Below are 17,027 nucleotides of genomic sequence, written 5' to 3'. Positions count from 1 at the left end.
TCCCCCAGTGCCCGGGGCGGGGGTGAGGGGCAGGGCCTACCTAAGTAACTGCCCCTAGAGAACTTGGGTGAGGTCGGTCCTTGGATAGAGAGCTGGGCTCCGAGCACTCTCCTTCAGCTGCCAACTCGGCCAAAATCGGAGTGCGCTCTCTTTGGCCTGTTGCTGGGATGCAGCTCTGGAACCTGTGAGCGAACAATGGGCGTGCGTTGGCGGGGCGCAAAAGTTTAGGGAGGGGTGGCGCATGCGCAGAGTACACGTCAGGCCCTGGGGCGCACAGGTGAGGATGCGCGCCCCTGGACCGTCTAGCGCTTCTGAATCTCCCCGGGGGTCTGAGGGCTGGAGGTGTTTGCCTTGAGGGTGATGAGCTTCTTGGCAGGGCAGCTGCCCCTTCTCCCCCGGCCGGCTCTAACTGTACAGGATGGGTCCCCGGCCACCAGAGCAGGAAAGCTGGAGAGCAGGGTACCTGGCTCAGCAGCCGCCGCCCGAGGTGGCAGATTTGGCGTCAGCGCCTGTGCGTCCACCTGCCCTCCCACCTGGTAACATTGGAGGAGAGAGCCACTAAGAACAGAAGTGCAAAAAAAAGAAAAAAAACGCAGAAGTGCCCAAGCCAACCGGATCCTGCTGGGGTGACAACTGAAGGGGCAGGCAGGGCGGGCTGGGAGGGACATATATACCAGGTCCAAACCCAGAAAGATCTGAAATGCACGAGTCAGAATGAAAGTCCAGAATCATCCTTGGGCTTTGGGCTGAGCTGGAAGTATAGCCAAACTCTTCAAGGTCTCCAGCTCCACCTGCAGTTTCTGCCTGGCTGGGACATTGCCCCAGAGTGGGGTTAAGTTGAAGGAGTCGAAGGAGGCATACATTTCCATCCTCTGGATCACTGCTCACCAAAAAATACATAATGCCAGGCACATATGTAATTTTGAATTTTCTAATGAACACACCAGGAAAATAAAAATGGTGGAGTCAATGTAAATAATAGATTTTTAATTCAGTATCTGCAAAGTGTTCGAATGTTTACATGTGGCACGAGAACTGTGGTCATATTACGAGGGCTTGAGAGCCGCATGGAGCAAGATAGAGGACAAACAGCATGCACTTGAAACTCTAAGAAGTGAACGCTAACAGGCAGATGGGGCCTGGAAGTCCAAAGTTGAATAACAGCCCGTAACAGGGTGATTATGGTGGGTTTTTTTCCTGCCTCTGTCTCCCAGCTTACGCAAGGCACGCAAAGTCCAGCAACAGCTGAAAGTTAAAACCATGGGATCAACCTTTTATTTCTAGCCAGACAAGTGAGAAAGTGGGGGGCTTGGATGTTGAGGAGTGAGGGGGGTCATCCCCATTGGTCTTTTTCTCCCCAGTTACCACATCTCCCCTGCAACCTCAGTGATGGCAGAGGCCTTCACTGAGAAATGGCCTGTGTCTCTGGACAAAGGAACAGGTTAAGAGGCTCCTATTGTCTGAAGAGTGTGGGGGCATGCCATTATTTTCCTTTCTTTTCTCTTGCTATTTCACCTGAAAGGTCAACCTGGTCATAGGGAACTGCATGACAGCATGGCGGCTTAAACACTTTAAGGAACATGTAGGAGGGGCCCCTGAAGCCTGAGAATGTGGGTAGAATTCCAAAGAGGAGAGAGCTATAGGAGGAGATTATTTAGGTCTGTGTACGAGCCCACATAAGTCCTGGGATCCCCCTGAGCCTCATGCACAGACAGAGCCAACGAGGCAGAATAGAGGCTTGCGGAAGTGAACTACAGTATAAACTGCCACTCAATTCCGAGATTAACCCCTGAGTGGTACGTGCACCATGTGGACACAAACAGCACAGCAGTGTCCTGAAAACTGCACCAAGACTGGAACAACTCAGAAGACAAGGCACAATACCTGTTTGACCATAGGTTCATGAATTGCTTAATAAAAACCACAGAAAAAGGAAAAGTATCAATCTCCCGAGGATTTTAATAGGAACCAGAGTCTCGAAACATAATAGGCAAACTTTCCAGGATACCACCCAAAATCACACAACGGAGCATACAAAGAACTAGGAAAATGTGACAAATTCTCAAGAGAAAAATGCAATCAACAGACCCAGCCCTGAAATAACCCACATGGAGGAATTAGCAGACAAAGCATCCATTACAACCATGCTCCATGAGTTAAAGGTAAATCCTCTTGAAATTAATGGAAAGAAGTTCTTCAGTGAGAAGTACAAACTATGAAAAAGAAGCAAATGGAAAGTTTAGAACTTAACATGCAATATCCAAAAGCAAACATTCACTGGATGGGCTGAATAACAGAACAGAGAAAACAGAGGAAAGATTCAGAAAACTTATGGATCAATAGAAATGGCACAATCTGAAAAACAAAGAGGATACATGACTGAACAAAAATTAAGTCTCAGAGACATGTGAAACAATATTGCAAGTTCTACCTTTTGTGCCGTTGGAGGGTCTGAAGGAAAGGTGCAGAAGAAAATATATGAGGAAAAGAATAGTTGAAAACGGCACTGATTTCGAGACACAGACCTAAGCTCAGAAAGCCTCACCCTGACACACAATCTGATAAAAAAGCCAAGGTGAAGAATAATCTTGAAAGCAGTCAAGGAAACCGACCTGTTATACATCACAGAATGTCAACTTGAAGGACTGTGATTTCTCATCAGAAAACAGAGACCAGAAAAGAATGGAATAACATCTTTAAAGTATTAAAGGAAAAGACCAAACCAGGATATGATATCCTTAAAGCAAGGATATCCTTAAAGACTGAAAGCCAAACAAAAGCCAAAATGAAGTCTGATGGAGATGAGAGAAAACTAAGAGAATTCATCACCAGACAATTTGCTATAAAAACATTACATGAAAGGAACTTCTTCAGGCTGAAGTGAAATGACACAAGAAAGAAGTAAGCTTGCAACTTCAGGAACAAAGGAAGGGCAACAAAAATGGCAAGTATCTGGAAAAATTATCCTCTTACATTATTTTATATATGTATGACTTTTTTTTTTTTTTGGCCACGCCTGCGTGGCCTGCGGGATCTTAGTTCCCCTACCAGGGACTGAAGCCGGGGCCCCAGCAGTGAAAGTGTTGAGTCCTAACCACTGGACCGCCAGGGAGTTCCCTGTATATGTATGAAAAAAGGATACCACAGTCTCAGAGGGTGGCGTTGAAGTCATATAAAGGTGACACATATGACAGCTATAACAAAGAGTGGAAGGTAAAAGAATCTATATGGATGTAAGCCTTCTGAATTTTATTTAATTGGTAAAATATTAACTCTAGACTGTGAAACAATACGTATACATAGTGTTATTCCAAGAACAATTAAAAAATGACAAACTCAAGAAAATTGGATAACCTCAATAGTCCTATATTTAGGAATTGTGGACAAGATAGCTAAAACATTCACATTTGTGTTTTGTGAAAAGTTTTTCTCTTGGTTAACTGCCTAGGAGTGGGTTTTTGGGTCATATGGTAAGTATGGCCCTCTCAGCCAGCCCTGGCCACCACTTCAGGTGTCACCCCAGCAGGATCTGGATGGTGTGGGCACTTCCGTTCTTAGCGGCTCTCCCCTCCAGTGGCGCCAGGGGAACGCAGAGGCGCTGCTGCCAAAGCTGCCGCCTCTTGTGGGAGCTGCACAGCCAGCAACCTTGCTCCACGTTGCTGGGCGGGGATCCCGTCCAGTACAGTTAGTTACCCCGACAGCACTGGGGCGCGGCCAGGGGAGAAGGGCCAGCTGTCCTGCCAAGAAGCTCATCACCCTCAAGGCAAACACCTCCAGCCCTCAGACCCCTGGGGAGATTCAGAAGCGCTAGACGGTCCAGGGGCGCGCATCCTCACCTGTGCGCCCCAGGGCCTGACGTGTACTCTGCGCATGCGCCACCCCTCCCTAAATTGTTGCGCCCCACCAACGCACGCCCATTGTTCGCTCACAGGTTTCAGAGTATAAAAAGGCAACAGGCCAAAGAGAGCGCACTCCACTTTTGGCCGAGTTGGCAGCTGAAGGAGAGTGCTCAGAGCCCAGCTCTGTATCCACGGACCGACCTCACCTAAGTTCTCTAGGAGCAGTTACTTAGGTAGGCCCTGCCCCTCACCCCCGCCCCGGGCACTGGGGGACCAGCACCTGCCAGGAGGGCTCGGCTGCCCCCAGCCCGCTCCCCGCGCCCACCGACTTCCCGTGGCCGGCCCGGGCCACCCAGCTGTCTATGGCCGGCTATCCACTCGCAGGCCAGCCCACAAGTGTCCAGTGACTCTGCATCTGCGCTTTGCCACAGAGTCTCTGAGACCCCATTCTACCATCCCGCAGACGCTGCACTCCTTATGGGGATCCTTATCTCCATCTGCAGGCGAGGCCATCGGAAGAAGGCAGTGATGGGTGCTCGCACCTCCACGACGTCCCGCAGCTCAGCGTCCGCAGTGGACACAGTCACTGCCAGTGTGGCGCAGGGGCAGCCAGTGCCGGCCACGACACCCAGCTGTGTCCCGAACTACAGCACCGAGAAGACGGTGTTGAGGGCCCTGGGAGAGAGGGGGCAAGGGATGGCCAAGCAGGAGGAAGTCCCCACAGTCACAGTGAGGAACGATGACCAGAGAAGCGGCCCCAATGACACCGGGGACGCACGATCTGCATTTAGGCCCCTGGGGGGCTCTTTCTTCGTGCCCAGGTCTGGACCTCTGCAGAGAGACCTCCACGCCAAGTGGGCAGAGGACAGATCCGCCAGGAAACAGCAGACCTCTTGTATGAGCTCCTGCCCCCAAAGAAACGCCATCACGAGCTCATATAGCTCCACCCGAGGTTTCCTGCCAGTGGAAAGAAGGAGGGGTCCCGCTATACCGCAAGGGCTGCCCCAGAAGTCTACAAAGACAGGGGGCGAGGAGGGCCCTCCATCGCCCTCTGCAGCTCCGGTGGTTTCCCGGAGGAAAAGCCAGCCTGACAAAAATGCAGAGACAGCAAGAGGGCAGAAAGGACCCTGGAGGAAGGGCTCCCGCACATCTGACAGTCCCAGGCCCCGAAAACGCAGGATTCCTCTGCTGCCGCACCGGCGAGGGGAGCCTCTGAGGCTGCCCCCAGCCCCTGAGCCGGGTTTCCGGGTCACCGCTGAAGACCTAGACTCAGAGAAGCAAGCAGCCTTCAGGCGCATCAACAGTGCGCTGCGGGGTGAGACCTATGCCATCGGGGACCTGGGCATTTCTCCCCAGCATAGGAAACCCATGTGTGTGGACTCTCCTGTCTTCACCCCACAGAACCTCCCTCCCGTCACCAGCCCTACTGCCCCCTCCCCAAGCCTGCCCGTTACGTGTACTGTCAGTTCCAGACCCTCACCCGGCACATCTGCGGGCCTGGCACCCCAGGCCGCTTCTGACCCTGAGGTCACCCCCATGGACACCACTCCACCCTCCCATCCTCTCCTCTTGGGGTCCGCCCCTGGCTCCAGTGGGAGCCTCTTCTCCTCGACCCAGGCCCGGCAGACGCCCCCCAGTGACAGCACATCCTCAGTCACAGTCACCACCAGCTTGCTTGCACTCAGGTCGCGCACCCAAACTCTGAGATTTCCTCTGCAGCCTGGAGCCACTACTCAGCCCATCTCTGGGGCCCCTGATTGGCAGCAGCGAGGAACCACCGCCTGTGGCAGCTCTCCCCAGCATAGGAAGCGGAAAGCTCCAGGCTTTGCCTCTGCTCCAGGCCCCGCAGCTTCGGACGGCCCCGCACAAGCATCTTCTGGGTGTTCATCATTTACAAATTCCACCGTGGGCACCCATGCCAGCACACAGCTGGGTTTTGGGAGCAGAGCGGCTGCCCGAGATCTGAGCTGCATGTTTGCAGCTCTCAGCCTTACAACAGCAACGAGGGGACCCCCGAGCACCACACACAGCAAAGGGGGCAGCGTGGGCCTGAACTCCTGGGGCCCTCCTCACCAGAGCCACCCCATGGTGACCACGGGACCCAGCCCTAAGAAGAAGCCTGGGTTTGGAGGCACTACTGCCTCCATCTTAAGTCACATCCCTGGGGGCCCTGATTGGCAGCAGCGAGGAACCACCGCCTGTGGCAGCTCTCCCCAGCATAGGAAAAGGAAAGCTTCAGCCTTTGCCTCTGCTCCAGGCCCCCCAGCTTCGGGCGGCCCCGCACAAACATCTTCTGTGGGTTCATCATCCACAAGTTCCACCGTGGGCACCCATGCCAGCACACAGCTGGGTTTTGGGAGCAGAGCGGCTGCCCGAGATCTGAGCTGCATGTTTGCAGCTCTCAGTGTTACGGGAGGGCCCATCTTAGGTCACATCCCCGTGGGCGCACCCAGGCAGGGCCCCCCTACTTCCAGCGGAGGGCGCAACCCATGCCCAGCCAAGACTGACTTTAGGGGTGTGTCGGTTCCGGCCTCTACTACTATCAGCCCCAGCTCCGCAGTGGGCACAGCAAGGTGCAGCCTTGCTCTTAGGGCCCCCTCATCACCTGCCAAGCGCTTGGCTGGACAACAAACCGCTGGGCCATCGACCAAGTCATTCTCCTCCGGGTCACGATTCATTACCTTGGGGTTTAAGAGGAGGAAGTTGGCCTGAGCCAATAATTTTGTGGCGAGGCCATCAGTGTCCACCTCCTCCCAGGCTGGGCCTCGTGTGGACCCTGTTTCGATGTGAAACTTATAATAAAGCTTTGTTCTTGTTCTTTTGCATAATCCTCACGTGTCTGTGATCTGTAGATCAAGTGGGAAAAGCACTGGCTTGTATGAGTGGTAACATGGAAAGCCAGACCTGTTTACAGTTTCCTGTGACCCTGCTCATGGGTTGTGAAGAGTAGCACAACAAGATGGCTACAAGGGCCCTATATTAAAAGTGTGTTTTGAGTTTAAACGATGCAGCCCGGAAGAAAATGGGCCCAGAGGGAGGGGTAAACAGGGAGGGTCATCCTTGTCTGTTGTAATTGCTGCTTCCCACCCACCTCTCTGGCCTGGAGGGGGCTGGGTCATCCCGAGCACACACCAGCCGCCCATACTCTACATGTTTAGTATTTTCTAATGTAGCAGTTTCTTTGACTTTTTTTGTTTTGCTTTAATAAGTCTTAGGCAAATCACTTACATGCACATCTCACGCAGAGAGTATATGTCCATACAACCTAAAGCAATCTACAGATCCAGTGCAATCCCTATCAAAATTCCAATGACATTTTTTATATAAATAGGAAGAACAATCCTAAAATTGGTATGGAACTGCAATAGACTTCAAAAGCCACAGCAATCCTGAGAAAGAAGAACAAAGCTGGAGGCAACACTTTTCCTGATTTCAAATTATACTACAAAGCTAGAGTAATCAAAATAGTATGGTACTGGCATGAAAACAGACACATACACCAATGCAACAGAATCAAGAGCCGAGAAATAAATCCACACACATACAGGCAACTAACTGACAGGGATCCAAGAATACTCAACAGGGAAAAGATAGTCTCTTCAGTAAATGGTGTTGGGAAAACTGGATACCCACATGCAAAACAAAGAAAGTGGACCCCTATCTTACACCATTTGTAAAAATTAACTTGAAATGGATTAAAGACTTAAATGTAAGACCTGAAACTGTAAAACTCCTAGAAGAGAACATAAAGAGAAAGCTCTTTAACATTGGTCTTGGTGATGATTTTTTGGGTATGACAACAAAACCACAAGCAACAAAAACAAAAAGCAACCAATGGGACTACATCAAACTAAAAAGCTCCTGCAGAGCAAAAGAAACAATCAACAAAATGAAAAGGCAACCTAGGAATGGGAAAAAATATTTGCAAACCACATGTATGGTAAGAGGTTAATATCCAAAATCTATAAGGAATTCAAACAACTCCATAGCAAAAAACAAACAAACAAACAAACCAAAACAAATAACCTGATTCTAAAATTGGCAAAGCAGGGGACTTCCCTGGTGGTCCAGTGGTTAAGACTCCACACTTCCACTGCAGGGGGCATGGGTTTGATCCCTGGTCAGGGAATTAAGGCCCGCATGTCATGCAGTGTGTGTAAAAAAATAAAATAAAATAGGCAAATCAAGACTAGGAAACAACTAAGTGTCCAACAGGTGAATGGATAAAGAAAATGTGACATATAGATATAGATAGATAGATAGATAGATATAGATAGATAGATAGATAATGGAATTTTATTCAGCCACATGAAAAGAAGGAAATCTGCCATTTGTGACAACACAGATAGACCTTGAGGGCATTATGCTAAGTGCATTAAGTCAGAGGGCGAAACATAAATACTGTATGAGATCACTTATATGTGGAATCTTTAAAAGCAAAGAAGAAACAACTCACAGATACATAGAATAGACTGGTTGCCAGAGGTGGGAGGTGGGTGAAATAGCTGAAGGTGGACCAAAGGTACAAACTTCAAGTTATAAGATAAATAAGTCCTGGGGATGTCATGTATAATGTAGTGACTATAGCTAACAATATTGCTGTGTATTTGAAAGTTGCTAAGAGAGTAGATCTTAAAAGCTCTCATCACAAGAAAAAAATAATTTGTTACTGTGAGTGGTGATGTATGAAAAGCCATGGAAGAAGCTTAAATTCATATTGCTAGTTGAAAGAAACCAGTCTGAAAAGACTACACACTGGATGATTCCAACCATATGACATTCTGGGAAAGGCAAAACTATGAAAACAAGAGGACATGTGGCCCCAGTGGACACCACTGTCTCTCCTTTCAGGAGCCTCCAGGTGCTGGAGACCTTCCCCCCTGAGATCCAGGTCTTCATGAAGGACTCCAGTGGCCAGGGCAAGCCTTACACCATTGACCCTGATGACTCCATCCACGACTTGAAAGAGAAGATTGAAGAGGCTGGAGGACCTTACATGGAGGATCAGATAGTCAGGTTCCGGGGCCAGAAACTGTGGAATCAATAGCTTCTCAGACTGCACATCAAGGATTGTGACACCATCATGCTCGTTAAGAGAGGCCCCACATCCCCACGAGTGCCAAGATCAGGCTGTTCATTTTGTAGACTTCTATGGTCATGTCCCCCTAGCTCACCCCTTTCTACCCAGACCACTGTGCTCTTTCTGAAGCATAAATAGAAACAGAATCCTCCCCTGCTTAAAATTCTCCAATGGCTCCTATTACCTACAGAATCAAGTTGAAGTTCCTTTGCTTGGCATTCAGGGTTCTTGACCATTTAGCTCTTGCTGACCTCTCAGTCTCTCCTCGTCACTCTCAGAACATACCAGACGTGGCCAAACACTTGCAATTCCAGAACACTGAATGCTGGCTCACAACTCCATGACTTTGAGTCAACTTTCCTTCTCCCCCATGTTGTCACCTTTCAAAGCTCAAACCTCTAAGTTATTGATTCTCAAAAGTAAGGACCCCAGACCAGCAGAATCAACATCATCTGGAACCTCTTTGAAATAAAACTTCTCAGCAACTAGCCCAGAATTACCTGAGTTAGGTTCTCTGGTAGTGGGACTCAGCAATCTGTGTCTTAACAAGCCTTCCAAGTAATTCTGAGCAAATATGGAAGTTCCAGGGAGTTAACACCCCAGGGGGTAAGCCTTGGCGCATTGAAAGACAGCAACCAGTGAGTGCAGCGAGTGCATACTCCCCTCCTCCACCTCTCAGGTGGATAATTTTGAGGCACGTTCTGCATTGCTCCTTAGAGGGTCCCCAGTGGGATCAAAGCTCAGCTGCCCACAGTAGTGATCAATTTCATGATATTTCTTGGACTGTTTTTTCCTCCTTCTCAATCCCCCACACCTGTCCCTTGGGATCATTTCCCAAAACAAGTCTCATGCAACTCCTTGTCTCAGGCTCTGCATTTGGAGGAACACAAGCTAAGAGAAAACCCATCTTTATGTATCTTCCTCTTCCTAAAACCCAGCCCACACCCTTCCTAACTACTAGCTCTTCCCCCACCGCCATAGAAATGTGCCCAACTACGTGGCATTTCTACAAACCATAAAACCAATACACAATCGACTGCATGTTCCCTTTTTTTTTTTTTTTTTTTTTTTTTTGCGGTACGCGGACCTCTCACTGTTGTGGCCTCTCCTGTTGCAGAGCACAGGCTCCGGACGCGCAGTCTCAGCGGCCATGGCTCACGGGCCTAGCCGCTCAGCGGCGTGTAGGATCTTCCCAGACCGGGGCACGAACCCATGTCCCCTGCATCGGCAGGCGGACTCCTAAACACTGCGCCACCAGGGAAGCCCCATGTTCCCTTTTTAAATCGTTTTTTTTTTTCCTTATTTTGGCCACTCTGCAAGGCCTGCAGGTTCCTAAATACCAGACCAGGGATTGAACCCTGGTCCCTGGCAGTGAAAGCCCAGAGTCCCAACCGCTGGACTGCCAGGGAATTCCCCCTTTCGAAATCTTGAAAGCTGCTGAACTCCCAGATATCTCATGAAAATGAATAATGAAATGAATCAAAACTAATATGTAAAGTCTATTGAGCAAAGTGGTGGCTACCAGTGGGGAGAGGCAAAATAGGAGGACGGGATTAAGAGGTACAAACTACTGTGTATAAAATAGATAAGCTACAAGGACATATTGTACAGCACAGGGAATAGAGCCAATATATTATAATAACTTTAGTTTTTCAAAGGTTTATTATTTATTTAATTTATTTTTGGCTGCATTGGGTCTTAGTTGCGAGACGCAGGATCTTCACTGAGGCGTGCGGGATCTTTCATTGCAGGACGTGGGCTCTTCGTTGGGGTGTGGAGGTTTCTCTCTAGTTGTGGCCTGCATGCTTCAGGGCACATGGGCTCAGTAGTTGTGGCACGCGGGCTTAGTTGCCCTGCCGCCTGTAGGATCTTAGTTCCCCGACCAGGGATCAGACCTGTGTCCCCTGAATTGGAAGGCAGATTCTTTACCACTGGATCACCAGGGAAGTGCCTATAATAACTTCAAATGGAGTACAACCTGTAAAAATATTGAATAACTATGTTGTACACCTGAAACCGATATAGTGTTGTAAATCAATTATACTTCAAAAAAAGTTTTAAACTAAGACGTAAGGTCTGAATGTTTGAATAACGTTTGTTTGAATAACTTTTATATTGCCTTGAAGCTCATTATCTGTCATTATAAACATAGGACAAATGTTTGGAATCTCACTTTATTGTTGACTTTGGTTTGCGAAATTGCCACTGCTCTTTAAACAGTTATAATATAGGACTGTTTAAGGACCAGGCACTACCAAACTTTGAAAATATGGAGACTTTTAGAATTTATGTAATTAAAAATGTGATTCTTTCCGTTTGGGGTTAGCCAGTTGGAAAGTTTAAATTGAAACGTGTCATGATTGAGGGTTTTTTTTTTCCCCCAAATGGTATTTAAGACAACAAACACCCTCCACCCCACCACTTCCTCCAGCTAACACCTGGTCTTTCTCCTCCCTTTCACGACAAAGTTCTTGAAAGTGTTATCTACACTCCTGGTCTCCATCCTCCTCACCCAACTTACTCTTCAACCCCGCACCTAAAATCTGGCTTCTGCTCCCAGCTCTCCCTTACATTTCACCCACAATGATCACCAGTAGCCTCTTGGGTGCTTCTCAGACCTATATTCCTGAACTTATCGGAAGCATTAGGCAATGTGGACAACTTTTTTAAGCTCTCTGGCTTAAACAGCTACCCTTGTAGACCTCCCCACTTCCCACTCCTCCTTTTATCCTCCTCCCTTTGTTAACAGTACCCTCCATCCATTACCCAGGTACCCAAGCCAGAGAGCTGATAGCCATCCTGTCTTTTCCCTCACCTCCTACCTGTAGTCACCAAGTCCTGTTCACCCTCCCCCCAAGGTAGACCTAGAATCCCATCCCTTCTCCGGCCAAGTCCGGGTCACCTTCCCTCTCACCTGGATCACTGTACAGTGTCCTGACACGTTTCCCTACATATCTACCCCTGGCCCCTGCAATCCATCCTCCCCACAGAAGCAGCCAGACCAGTCTTTCCAGAATGGTCATTTCACCTCTGGTCGCTCCTCTGATTTGCCACTGCCCTCAGGACAAAGTCAGCGCAGATTCACCTGATATGTGACCCAGTGGATCACTTTCTCTTTCCTAGAACAATGTTTCCACTTGGCTATCAAAACACACTGCTGATTTTTCTTCCACCTCCCTGGCTACTCCTTCGCATTCTTGTTTGCCGGATGCTTGCCTCTCCCCAATCACTTAATACTATTAAGTGTTTCAGGGCCCAGTCACTGGTCCTTTTCTTGTCTTGCTCTATACTCACTCCCTTGGTGAACCCATCCAGCCTCATGGCTTTAAATATATCTATGCTGGTAATTTGTATCTCAACCCCAGACTTCGTCCCTGAAATCCAGACTCAAATATGCAACTCCCTAGCCAACTTGGATCTCTCTCACTAGACACTCAAGTTTGCTTCCAAAGCCGAGCTCCCGACCTTCATGCCTACACTGTGCCCTGGCCCAGTCTTTCCCTTCTCAGTTAAGGACAATTCCATCCTTCCAGTGCTAAGGCCAAAAGCCTTAGAGTGGTCCTTGACTCTAATTTTTCTCTCACATCACACTCTATCCTTTAGCAAGACCTGTTTATACTCAAAATATAGCCAGTGAAATGATATGAGGTCTGGGATTCACTTCCAAATAATACAGGAGGGGAGATGTGGATGGAGATATCATTGAAACAAGATTGTCTGTAGGTTGGGACTTCCCTGGTGGTCCAGTGGTTAGGACTCTGTGCTTCTACTGCAGGGGGCATGGGTTCAATCCCTGGTTGGGGAACTAAGATCCCGCGTGCCGGGTGGCCAATAAAAATAAAAATGGGCAGAAGACCTGAATAAACATTTAAAAAACTGTCTACAGGTTGATAATTGTTGAAGATGGGGGATGGTACATGGAGGTTCATTGTATTATTCTACTTTTGTTCCTGTTTGAAATTTTCCATAATAAGAAAATTGAATCATACCACTTCTCCCTACCTTTCACTGCTACCATTCTGATCCAAGGCGCCACATCTCTTGCCTGGACTGTTGTAGTAGCTTCTTAACTGAATTCCTGCTTCTGCTCTCACCTCCACTCCCCACCCTCTGCTTTTAATCCAATCTTCCCACGAACAGCCAGTGTGATACCGTTAAAATGAAAGTCCATCCATGTCCCTCTTCTGCTTGGAACTCCCCAGTGGTTCCCCATTTCAATCAGAGTAAAAGCCAAAGTCTTAGTAGTCTTCAAGATCCTACACAATTTGCCCCCTACACTTGTACTCAAACCTCATCCCCTCCCACTCTCCCCCTTTGATCATTCCATTCCAGTCACACTGCTATTCCTCAATCCCACCAGGCATACTGCCGCCACAGGGCCTTTGCACTTGCTGTTCCTTCTCCCATTCTTCTTTAATTTTTTTAATTTATTTTATTTTTTTTTAATTTTTGGCTGAGCCGGCTCTCAGTCACGGCACACGGGATCTTTCGTTGGGGCGTGTGGACTTCTTAGTTGCCGCATACAGACTCTTAGCTGCGGCATGCGTGTGGAATTTAGTTCCCCGATCGGGGATCGAACCTGGGCCCCCTGCATTGGGAGAGTGGAATCTTACCCACTGGACCACCAGGGAAGTCCCACTTTCTCTCATTCTTCCCTCTGACATACATACCGCTCACTCTTCGCCTCCTTCATGTCTTTGCTCAAATGTCTCCTTTTCAGACCTTCCCTAGCCACCTTTCTTGAGACTGAACCCCTGAACATTGCCACTTCTCACCCCCCCCACACACGTAGTCAGTATCTTTTAACCTCTTTCCCTGCTTTATTTTCCTGATTAGCACTTATCACCGTCTTAATTATTATAATGTTACTTATTTATCCTGTTTATTATCTGTCTCCACCATTAGAGGGTTAGCTCTCTGCAGTCCGAGAATTTTGCCTATTCACTGCCGTATCCCCAGGACACCTGCCTGGCACATAGCAGGCACGCAACAAATGTTTGTTGAATGAATGAATGAATGGCATTCCGAGTTTCAATCCCTGCCCACCTGTCCAGGCACAGCTCTCACCTCTCCCCTCCCTGCCCTCCATGCCAACGTGGATCTGACAGCCGAGTCCTGGCACATACCAGGATGATTCACACTTCTCAGCCTTATCCTGTCTTGTGCCCTCTGTCTCCTGGCCGCGTTCCCAGTCTTTTAAGACTCATCTCAAGCAGGTGTTCACTGACACCACAGGTGACCCCAAAGAAACTCTTCTGCCTGAATTTCCACCAAGTTTCTGTGCCCTCTTTTCTCCTAGTACACAGGACACTGGACTCTCTGTGTCTCCTGCGTCTCCCCCACTGCTCTGGGAGCCCCTGGGGCAGGAACCACGTCTTACATTGTCTTCTTAGCACAATGTCTGGCACCCAGCCAGCACTCAATAGATGTCCAGTGAACGAATAACAATACTTGCATTTACTTAATGTTTTCTCTGCTAAATGGTCTCTTGCTTAATCCACACAACCTATGGGGTAGGTATTATTCTTAAACCCATTTTAAGGATTATTTCTGTGAGGGTCAGAGAGGTTAAGAGTCTGGCAAAGGGCAGACTGGAATTCCAGAGTTTGTTCTGCGGAACCCTAGAATTCCCACTGTTCAGCCCAACCTCCAGCGAGTGCCTGCTCTTACTGAGCCTGTTTTGGGTGACAAGGTTGTGGGGATGGGATTGGTGGATACCATCCAGCTCCCATCTCCTGGGGGAGTTGCCTTTCCCAGAGCCATCCTCAAGCCAGTTTCAGTTTCCAAGTTGTAAAAGGAAAATTAAGAGGTGAGAAATGAAACCTACAGCAGAAAGGGTGACTAAAAGCCCCGCCTGTTAAGGTGGTTTCACCCAGGGTCCCTCGATACCCCAGCTGCAGTGAATGGCCTCCAGGAAGAGGATCCCCTGGTCAGCCAGACACCCCTTGTTTCCTCTGCACTCTGGTCCTTTATTCCACAGGGTGCTGGAGGTCAGCTGAGGAGGAGTCCCCTTAAAGAAGAGTGTGTGTGCCAGGAGCTGGGTAGGTGTGTGGGTATATATCTAGCCACCAGTGGTACTCTCAAGACAGAGATGGCAGTGCCCCCGAAGCTCTTTGTCACCCCAGCTTCCAGGCTGAACTCCTTCGTGGCTCACTGCCTGCATCCCAGCCAGAAGTGGAAAAAAGAGGTGTTGGAGACTGTGCAGGCTGTGGAGCAGTTCCTGAGGGAGCAGAGCTTCCAGGGGGAGCATGGGCTGGACCAGGAATCGGGGGTGCTGAAGGTGGTCAAGGTGAGACTGGTTCCCTCCATCCCCAGGCCAGGGCTGGGCAAAATGCAGCTTGTGGGTCTACATCCCTGAGGATGCTGGGACCTGTTGCCTCATTATCTCTAGCCCATGCTACTGACATCTCAAGACACTCCATCCCAATGCACTGCTGCCTTGAGCAGAGCAAGTCCAGTAAGGAAGCTAATAATAATAGTGTACATTTTTGGATGCACTAGCCTAACCCCTTAACATGTATTATGTCTAATTTGTGTACCCTGTGAGGTATGTATTATTCTTTTCCCATTTTGCAGATGAGCAGAATGGAAACTCAGTGATTTAAGATCCATAATGACCAAATGCAATGCAAGGTCTCTGATTGGATCTTGGTGTGAATGGACCATCTGTAAAATATAATTTGGGAACAGTTGCGGAAATTTCAATGTGGCCAGAATATTAAATAATATATATATATAAGGGAATTGTTTTTTTAATATTTATTTATTTTCTTGGCTGCGTCAGGTCTTAGTTGTGGCAATGCGGGATCTTTTGTTGCAGCGTGCGGGCTCGGGCTTCTCTCTAGTTGTGGCGTGCGGATTTTCTCTCCCTAGTTGTGGCGCGTGGGTTCCAGGGTGTGTGGGCTTTGTAGTTTGCGGCACACGGGCTCTCTAGTTGAGGCGTGGGAGCTCAGTAGTTGTGGCACGTGGACTTAGTTGCCCTGCAGCATGTGGGATCTTCGTTCCCTGACCAGGGATCGAACCCGAGTCCCCTGCATTGGAAGGTGGATTCTTTACCACCGGACCACCAGGGAAGCCCCAGGGAACTGTTTTATTGAGGCGTAATAGTTTTGTGGTTATGGGGGGAAATGTTCTCTTTTGTTGGACACAAATGCTAAAGTATTTAGGGACGATGGTCCTTAGCGTTTGTAATTTACTTTAAAGTGGCTTAGTTGAAGCAAATATGGCAGAGTTTAGACTTGTTGAATCTGGGCGGATGTATAAGTGTTCATTGTATTCTCTTTCTATTTTTCTGTTTAAAATTTTTGATAATGGAAATTTTTTTTTAATGGAAGCTCAGAGAGGTGAGGTCACTTGCCCAAGGTCACACAGCTAGTGGTGAAGCTGGGATTTCACCCAGGATCTATCTTACTCCACTCCAGGCTGCCCTCACTGAGCTTTTTTCCCCAAGCCCTTCCTGCAGCTGCGTCATGTCACCTGCTGTCCTAGCTGGGATCATAATGCAAGAGGGTCAAAACTAGAAAGGGGTGATGAGGAAAACAACTTTGAGGAAAACGATTTTGTTTTTCTGAGTGGCTGCCTAGGCATTTTACAGTATGGTGACCCTACTAACACCAAAAGTTCAGAGTCTGGACTTTTAGATAGGTTTAGGGTATCCCCACAGGTTCCTGCTTTGCCTTCCCTGGTGGAACCTTTTAATATAACCACTGAGTGGGCTTCCCTGGTGGTCCAGTGGTTAAGACTCTGAGCTTCCACTGCAGCGGGCATGGGTTTGACCCCTGGTCAGGGAAGTTCTGCACGCCACACTGTGTGGCCAGAAAACATAAATAAATAAAAGTTTAAAAACATTTAGAGCTAAGCGGGTATAAAATAAAATTTTTTAATGTAAATTGATACAGCCACTATGGAGAACAGTATGGAGGTTCCTTAAAAAACTACAGATAGAACTACCATACGACCCAGCAATCCCACTACTGGGCATATACCCTGAGAAAACCATAATTCAAAAAGAGTCATGTACCAAAATGTTCATTGCAGCTCTATTTACAATAGCCAAGACATGGAAGCAACCTAAGTGTCCATCAACAGATGAATGGATAAAGAAGATG

At 48.4% G+C, this 17,027-nt stretch overlaps 1 protein-coding gene and 1 long non-coding RNA gene across 2 annotated transcripts in view; both read left to right on the top strand.

Annotated features, from left to right (window-relative positions):
- LOC149749807 (uncharacterized) overlaps window positions 1-17,027 on the top strand; it is a 180,110-nt gene that overhangs the window by 52,052 nt on the left and 111,031 nt on the right. The window lies entirely within an intron of this gene.
- LOC149749808 (2'-5'-oligoadenylate synthase-like protein 2) overlaps window positions 1-17,027 on the top strand; it is a 23,846-nt gene extending 6,819 nt beyond the window's left edge. Inside the window, exon 2 of the mRNA XM_089908526.1 lies at window positions 8,691-17,027. Within this exon, the coding sequence (XP_089764652.1) occupies window positions 8,691-8,886 (196 nt within the window). The 3' untranslated portion in view covers window positions 8,887-17,027. The remainder of the gene's footprint in view (window positions 1-8,690) is intronic.

The sequence above is a fragment of the Delphinapterus leucas genome, chromosome 3 (assembly GCF_059928025.1).
Source record: "Delphinapterus leucas isolate spDelLeu-1000000601 "Yukka" chromosome 3, BTC_Dleu_Yukka2, whole genome shotgun sequence".
Lineage (NCBI taxonomy): Eukaryota > Metazoa > Chordata > Mammalia > Artiodactyla > Monodontidae > Delphinapterus > Delphinapterus leucas.
This window is presented reverse-complemented; position numbering and strand designations above follow the sequence as displayed.